The sequence below is a fragment of the Garra rufa genome, chromosome 4 (assembly GCF_049309525.1).
Source record: "Garra rufa chromosome 4, GarRuf1.0, whole genome shotgun sequence".
NCBI lineage: Eukaryota > Metazoa > Chordata > Actinopteri > Cypriniformes > Cyprinidae > Garra > Garra rufa.
The window spans coordinates 43712067-43720885 of record NC_133364.1 but is presented as its reverse complement, the minus strand read 5'-3'; the positions used below and the strand labels follow the sequence as shown (position 1 = coordinate 43720885).

At 39.3% G+C, this 8819-nt stretch overlaps 1 protein-coding gene across 1 annotated transcript; it reads left to right on the top strand.

Annotated features, from left to right (window-relative positions):
• Positions 1–201: 201 nt before the first annotated feature.
• Positions 202–1719, top strand: LOC141334065 (uncharacterized). Its single transcript, XM_073839218.1, has one exon. The coding sequence runs from the start codon at positions 298–300 to the stop codon at positions 1477–1479; it is 1182 nt and encodes a 393-aa protein (XP_073695319.1). The 5' UTR covers positions 202–297; the 3' UTR covers positions 1480–1719.
• The last annotated feature ends 7100 nt before the right edge of the window (positions 1720–8819 follow it).

Genomic DNA, 8819 nt, shown 5'->3' with positions numbered 1-8819 from the left:
GCTAAGGTATGCTAAAAGTGATATCGCCAGAACAGGAGAATAGCTGAATGGATTTCAACATGGTAAAACTCAACTTATTAACTCGTAGTTGGAGAATGAGCCTATTTCCAAAAAAAAGTGAAGTGTTCCTTTAAACTGGTGTTAACTTGTTTTTATCTTCTTTTTTTTACCTCAGACCTGATGACACTGAAAGAGGAGCATCAAGAACTAAATGAAACTAAAGAGAAAGATCAAAATGAGGAACATCCTGATTTCAAAATACACGAAAAATCAATTAGTTGCTTACAGACCGAAAATATGTCCACACCAGAGAAAGATCAAAGCACAAACCTTCATTCCCACATGATGATTCACACTGGAGAGAAGCCTTTCACCTGTTCTCAGTGTGGAAGGTGTTTTACACAGATAAAACAACTTAATGCCCACATGAGTGTTCACACTGGAGAGAAGCCTTTCACCTGTCAACTGTGTGGAAAGAGTTTCACGATTAAAGCAAATTTAAAATCTCACATGAGAATTCACACTGGAGAGAGACCTTACACCTGCCAACAGTGTGGAAAGTGTTTCACATGGAAAAGTCACCTTAATGTCCACATGACAATTCACACTGGAGAAAACCCCTTCACTTGCTCTCAGTGTGGAAAGTTTTTTACACGGATAAAACAACTTAATGCCCACATGAGTGTTCACACTGGAGAGAAGCCTTTCACCTGCGAACTGTGTGGGAGGAGTTTCACGATTGAAGCAAACCTAAGAACTCACATGAGAATTCACACTGGAGAGAGATCTTACACCTGCCAACAGTGTGGACGAATGTTCAGTCGACAAGATAGCTTTAATGCCCACATGAAAATTCACACTGAAAAGAAGCCATTCATATGTCCTCAGTGTGGAAAGTATTTTAAGTGGAAAAGTCACTTTAACGTTCACATGAGAATTCACACTGGAGAGAAGCCCTTCACTTGCTCTAAATGTGGAAAGTGTTTTACACAGAAAAAACAATGTAATGCTCACATGAAAATTCACATTGAAAAGAAGCCGTTCATATGTCCTCAGTGTGGAAAGTCTTTTAAGTGGAAAAGTCACTTTAATGTTCACATGAGAATTCATACTGGAGAGAAGCCCTTCACTTGCTCTAAATGTGGAAAGTGTTTTACACAGAAAAAACAATGCAATGCTCACATGAAAATTCACATTGAAAAGAAGCCATTCATATGTCCTCAGTGTGGAAAGTGTTTTACATGGAAAAGTCACCTAAATGTCCACATGAATAATCACACTGGAGAAAAGCCCTTCACTTGCTCTCAGTGTGGTAAGGGTTTCACACATAAAGCAAACCTAAAGGGTCACCTGAGAGTTCACACTGGAGAGAAGCTTTTCAAGTGTCTTCAGTGTGAGAAAAGTTTCACACATCAAAACAGCATGAAACGTCATTTGGAAACTCATTCTAGGAAGAAATTGCCAGTTGCCTCAGATTGACGAAGTTTAGAAAAAGGAGTCATTTCAATCATCAAATTTATAGATACATGTAAAAAATTTCCTTTGTTAAAGTGTATGTCAAAAATGCTATGTTATGTAAAATCAAGGCTGGTTCTGAATTTATACGATAGATCTGACTGACTGAAAGTGAAGTGGATTTTGTTGGACTTTCAAAGCGTCCAATGCGTGTTCAAAAATGGTTTGGAGTCAATCAGTCAAAGTTTAAAAGTTTTATTCAAGCTCAGCAAATAGGAGAGACCAAGAGTAAGATATACAGCGCTGGAGAAGCTCAGCTCTTCTAAGTTCCCTATGTGCTTCTGAATTCTCTTTCAGAGACGCACCCTTATATGTCACAATTCTCGCTATCTTTTACTCCTCCCGTGCATCTTCTGCTGGTGCCTAAAACAGAAGTTTCTTTCCACCGTCCACACACACAGCTCATACATCCTGTTAGACTTTCAAAAGTATCTGTTCTTATCTATGCAGCCCATAACAGGAAGCTCTATTCTCAGCAGTCTGCAGCACTTTGCACATAATATTTCATTTAACCCTTTCAGACAGTTTCACAGTAATTAGCACTCTATAGTTTAATTATTAAAGCCTTCTTATGCAAATGGAAAATATATAAAACATATTCAAACTGAAAAGTACCACAATTTTCACCAGTGATATTCCCTTCAGCTCTCATTCACACTCACTGAAATATTCAACCATTCCGGCTTGAGGCTCGCGATGAATGCCGTTGGTTTAGTCAAGATTGGTCCTACCCTAGTAACTGTTGTCATCCACATTCTGACCAAAGGCTAAATTCACAGTAACATCCTAACAAACCAGTGTCTTTATGGCAGAGTTGGTAGCAGTAGTATATTTGTCTGCTGTTCTGAGTTCAGCCAAGTGTTTTGCTCTATTCTAATGCGCATCTCAATATGGTGGCGGACAGGTGGAAGAACTGCGGGACAGAGTTTTGCTCAATCGAAAAGAGAGACCTTGAGGTACACTCAATTTAGGTTGAATTTTCATATCTTGAGACACAAATACAGGGGCTACTTGAGAAACACTCATAGTTATGCAAACAGAAAACTTTGTTGGAAACCTCTCGGGTTGAGGACACTATACCTCTTGGGTTGAAGCCAATATCTACACCGGGGAACTTTGTTCATGACATGAGAGGAACGATGACATCAACGTTCCCGCTCCTGGTGGAGGGCCGGGAGCCACTGTGTACTTCAGTCGACGGTACCCACATTTTCTCAAAAAGAGCTAGTTTTCTCACCTCTGGGGCCTCGGCCCCGAGTTTCCTTCCTGAGCAGCACTTACACTCATCGGAACCACACTCGGAGACCTCTGTCGCCAGCGTGGGAACCAGGGAAAAAGGTAAGCGCTGCTTAGTGCAGTTATACCAGGGGTGTCAAACATACGGCCCGCGGGCCGAATGCGGCCCACTAAGGCGTCCAATACGGCCCGCAGGATGCTTTGAACAATAAAATTAAATATAATATTTTTTTTATTATCATTATTATTACTAGAAGTAGTGGTATTAAATAAAGTATATGTAAGGGTATTCGCGGCAATATTATCTTGGTTTTATTCATTTTTTATTTTAATGTTTTATTGTCTCTAACACGCATTCTAAAGCGGCGCCTAAAGCAAATTTTGAACACGTCGGCTAACTGAGTAACTGAGCGTGGCAAGCACTCGCGTGTATGGTAAAGGCAGCGGAGCTTGTGTGTCCTGAGAAAAAAACTTTTGCCAGTATTAGCTTGTCAAGACATAGCCTACTGTGGCTAAAAGAATTAAGGACCTTGCAAGAAACTTGAACCGTCAGCTTAAAGACAAAGTTACTTGTTGCTTGGACAGACGTTAGCTGGTTGCTGATGCTGATGCATTTTCCTTTTATTTGATGATCGCGCCGTCTGGGAGGCAAGTGGTAAAATAATAATTATTCTTGATTACTAATTTTAATCAGTTCATTAAAAGTAAAATAATACCTTAAAATGAAAACTTAATTTTACGATCTGAAATTACTTATACTGGTGAACCCCTTTTAGTCCAAGGATAGTATGCCGTTCATATAGGAGGTCAGAACGGCTCTAAAATAGAGAAAACCTGACCGATTTCATCAGTGATTGCGGAGAGTCACGTCCATATGTCAGTTAATAACGTCATTCTTTTCAGCGTGCATTTGGTTTAAAAGTAGGGGTGATTAAGGCCCCGATCAACCCGAACGCGTCTTTTATATCTAAAAACGTGAGGCGCACCGCACTGCCTTTTGGTGACTTTAAATGTTTAATGTTACATTGGTGACTTTTTTTTATGGTGCTAGGCAATGACCAAAACAGTTGTCCTGCCAGTCAAATCAAAGGATTATAGCGCGAGCGCTCTAAAATCTTTGTTTTTTGCTGTTAAAAATACCCTAAAAAATACAGCTCTGGGTTACCCATGACAGGCACCAAAAGTTTCTCCTTCATTTCTTGCAGTCTCCGGACTTTTTAAGCAACGTAAAATCTAATCACCAATACGAAATGACGTTGGGCGTTTTTCCGCTCAGAGTTGCTTTTTTTTCAACTTCAGGCGCTCAAGGCGCTTCTGCAAAAACGCGAGGCGCCCAGGGCGCATAAGCAGCGTGCAGAACGCTCACTGACAACAGAAAACCATTCAAAAAAGCAGACAGATAAAAGGGGCGAGCAGATAATTTATTTGAAGCTGTGGATTCGAGTGACGTTTGACCTCACCTGCGCATCTCTAGTAGGCTACGTATGTACACGTGCGTAATGCATTACAAATGCATTCTAGATTTTTATTTGTTAAAGTGCTCATTTCTAGTGTACAGTTCATATCCGAAGTATTTTTTTCATTAGAATTAACTCTTTTTTTTAAATATATATAAGCTTTTGAGTTGTAAAATTTTAAAGGCAGTTTTTTAATTGTGAAGTGTTTTATAGTTTCTAAATTATATTGCAGCATATAGCTTTATATTTAATGTAACTGTCTGTACACCATCTTTAGCATTTGTTATTTCTTATTTACTCATTACTAAAAAGAATCTGACAAATAATATTAATGTTCAAAGGAAATGTTTTTGCTTGCCATTACTTAGACAACTTTGTTTTCCCAAAAAGGAATAAGAGTGTTATTGAACAGTTTCTTAGAACTTATTAAATGCAGTTTTGCAGAATATTGTGTCTTTCTAGTGTTTTTTTTTTGGCAAATTAATTTGTAATTTGGTGAATAGGGAGATTCGGCCCGAACATGGTCACATTTCCTCGCATCCGGCCCTCACCCTAAAATGAGTTTGACACCCCTGAGTTAGACTCTTCTCCAGGACGTACATCCTTCTGAGTTCAGTGTCCTTCTCTGTCTTCTCCTAGGCTGCCCCACAATGGTCACATTGGTCAACGTTCCCTTGATACCGCTACGGTGGTTGATATGGACGGTACGGCACAGCACGGCTTTGCGTTTCAGATCACCAGGCGTCCGCCCAGGTTCAGAGGTACCCTTTACGCTTTTGTTCATTCGGCCATGCGTGCATCTGTCCTGCCTGCAGAGTAGTGTTAATTTCGTCAGACGAGACGAGACGAAATATGTTCGTCAACGACCTTTTTTTTCATGAATAAGACGAGACGATGACAAGACTGCACCACTGTCCAAAAACGCTGACTAAGACTAAATTAACATGCATTATTGTTGACGAAAAAAGACGAGACGAAAATGTTTTGCATAAAATAAAAACTAAGATAAAATCTCTCATTTTCGTCTACAATCGTCTCTGCTTTTTCATCAGCTGTTACGGCTTTAAAATATTCAAACTGCGCTTTGGCGCGCTGGCTGGCGCTGAGCCAGAGACGGACGAGCTCTGCACTTGTCTTATAATCACAACGCAGTGTTTTTAACTACATAACGCTTATTTTAGGTTTCAGACATTTAAATACACATAAGTACTAGTAAAAGGAGACATTTAGAGTTTGTAAAATACACACATAGGTCTATGGAAGCAGCAAATAACAATCTATTCAAATATAATTTGCAGATGTGTTTTATTCATATCACATACACATAGGCTTAGTAACTAAAAAGTTCACTCTATTCCTCTTCTAGTTCACCAGCCACTTACTTGCATGTATTTCGGGAGAAACGGATGAATGTATATGTGCTGTAAATACGGCTGACAGGACTCTCTGAACAGCAGCGCGAACAAACATGGCGGCGCCCATCTCACGTTACAGATTACGATCCAGATCATTTATATAGGGTTTTAAACGACGAAACATACTAATTCACACATATTTGTGAATCGGAATATTAGATAGTTCATGGCATGGTAAGCAAGTGTGTGAGTATTCTGGATAAAAAAGGAAAAACGAAATAAAAGCGATCTATCTGTCATACAGTGTTATTGTGTCTGTGTTGTGTCACGTGATAATCTTGATGCGTCGCCATGGAAACAATAAGGACGAACGTTCTAAAATAACGGTCGCTTAAAAAAAACTCACTCTCAGGGGTCCGAATATTTTAAACTCACCACTGAAAGGGTTAATCATTTGTGAATGTGTCTCCTAAATCAGAAATTGAAAACCAGACACGTTTAACATTTGCATTCAACAAAAATCATTCAACAAGTGTATTTTGTCAGGTAATTATGACATTTAACCAATGTTTGAGATATGTGAAACACTTTTTTTTACTGAAATGTGTATCAGTAATAATCTCAGTAATTATGTGTTATTTTAAAAAAAGACTACAATTTTGACTAAACCTAGACTAAAATATATTGAGTTTTCTTTTGACTAAAACTAGACTAAAATGACGAGACTTTTAGTCGATTAAAACTTGACTAACAAAAAAAGATATGTGAATGACTAAATATGACTAAAACTAACAAGGACATTTGGCACAAGACTAAGACTAAGACTAAATTAAAAATAGGTGACGAAATTAACACTACTGCAGAGGTCGCGATCCTACTGGCCTGTCTCTCCAGCCGGGATGAGGTCAGGGTTTTACAGTCCCTACTTCAACGTGCCCAGAAACAGTGGTGGGTTAACCCTTAAAGACCTAGAACTATTTTGGGGGTCACCTGACTCGCCTGTATTTTTTTGTTTTTTCTAACTTATTCTAGCAGTTAGCATTAAGTGTCATATATCATTTTAAACAGGAGAACCTGAAGTTTCAGTCTATATCACTTAAAATCATGGAAAATGTACCTATTCTCAGACAAAAGATATAAAAGTATTAAATTTTAAGAAAAACGTCTTTAAAAATGTGGTGTTTTCTACTGTTAACTCAAACAAAACCTTTTGAAGTTTGATTTTTTTTCTTTAGAAAGTTATATTTAAATGTTTTAGACTACCAAATAAAATTTTGTCTACATCTAACATTCCCTTAGCAAGTTATAGCAATTTATTACAATATTATTATAGGCGTTTTTCAATGAAAAAAGGTGTACTTTATTTACTGACAATGTAGATGTGTCCAAAAGTTCAGAGAATAGAGTAAATAGAAAGATTATTATATAATAACAGAACACTGAAGCAAATGTGACTTTTTTCAAAGGAAATATATTATAAATTTACAATGAACAACAATTTCAAGTGTAACAATTAGTGAAAACTGCATTGTTTAACCAAAATACAAAATAGTGCAAATAATCTTCAACAATGTACAAATAAAAAATACTTTGAGTGCAAATGAACAAATTGTGCAAGTAATCTTTACCAACAATAAACAAATAGAAACAATACTTTGTGCAAATTAACAAGTTGTGCAAGTAATCTTTACCAACCATTTACAAAAAGAAAAATTACTTTGAGTGCAAATTAACAAATGGTGCAAATCTTCACCAACAATGTACAAAGAGATAAACTATGTATTTACATCATTTTCAGTAAGGACCGTCCTGAGGTTTTATGTGCCAGCTTGTGACCACCTGCCACTATGCCACTGACTGAAACAGTTTCTGTGGGCAACAAGACACAGTCCCACATCACACCGTGCACACTTCCATATGGTGCGCTTCTTGCAGAGCTTGTAGTACCACCACCCCTTTGTTGCCGTATAAGCGGATCTCTGTCTCTCAAAGGAGGAACTTCTCTCCCACTCCCCCTCTGCCTCCTCATCCACACAGGCCAGAGACTCAGGTAAGCACTGTGCCCCTCTTGGTGGTACATCACTGCCTTTTGGGACTCCACACAGCTCCTCCATGAATTGGCTGTGAGACATGGGCACAGTCTCAGATGACAGACACATCTCTTTGTGCAAAATATAGCTGTTGGTTGCAGCTATGTCAATGAAGTGATACAGCAGTGTCCTGTACCACCTGTTGGACCTCTTGCGTACTGTGTAATACTGGATGAGCTGGTCAGAAAGGTCTACACCCCCCATGAATTTGTTGTAGTCCACCACACAACGAGGTGCCGCAATGTTTTTCTTGTGCCATCTTCCAGTTTCCTTGTTGAGGACGTTCCTGATGACAGTGTCACCATCAAAGGCTCGGTGGATTGTAGAGCACACGGACACTTCTCTTGTGTCCATCCATTTCATGAACAACAGTTCTTGTTGTCTGATCCATCGAATTGAACCCCTGGGGCTCTGTGACGTCAGTGCATTTAGTTTTGTCTGAGGGACATTTCTTCGTGAGTCACGGAATGTACCACATGCCACAAAACCGCTGGCATACAAGTCCCTAAAAAGATTTGGGCTTGTGTAGAAATTGTCAACATACAAGTGATACCCTCTCCCCAAGAATGATGGATCCATGAGGTTGCTGACAACGTCATATGACAGACCCTGTCCTGAGGTGAATTGGCTCTTTCCAGTGTAGATGGCAAAATCACTGGTGTAACCATTGCTGGAGTCTGCAAGCACAAACAACTTTACACCCCACTTGATTGGCTTTGCCTTCATATATTGTCTGAGTCCAATTTTGGCTTTCGTGGCCACCATTCTTTCATCTATGGCAATCTGCTTCCTTGGCTGCCACAGTGCCTTGCATGCGTTCTTTACTGTGGTGTAAAGAGGCTGGAGACGCTGGAGGGGGTCATAGTCTGGGGATCCCTTTTTCCTGTCATTTTCGATGTCATGCTCTGGGTTACTCATGTGAACAGTTCTGCTTATCGCCATGAATCTGTCTCTGGTCATCATGGAAGCAGGAAAGTGTACGCTAAGGTGTGATCCCTTTCTCCAGTAATCTCTAGCTCTTGGCAGTTTCAGAAGTGCCATATAGATCATAAGGCCTACGTATTTCAGGAATGTGTCAGGCTTCAGCTTTTCCCAAACAAACTTCTTTCCTTTAGAAAGCTCATTTTCCGCATTTATATTGGTGTTATTGCAGATCGTTCTGAGAG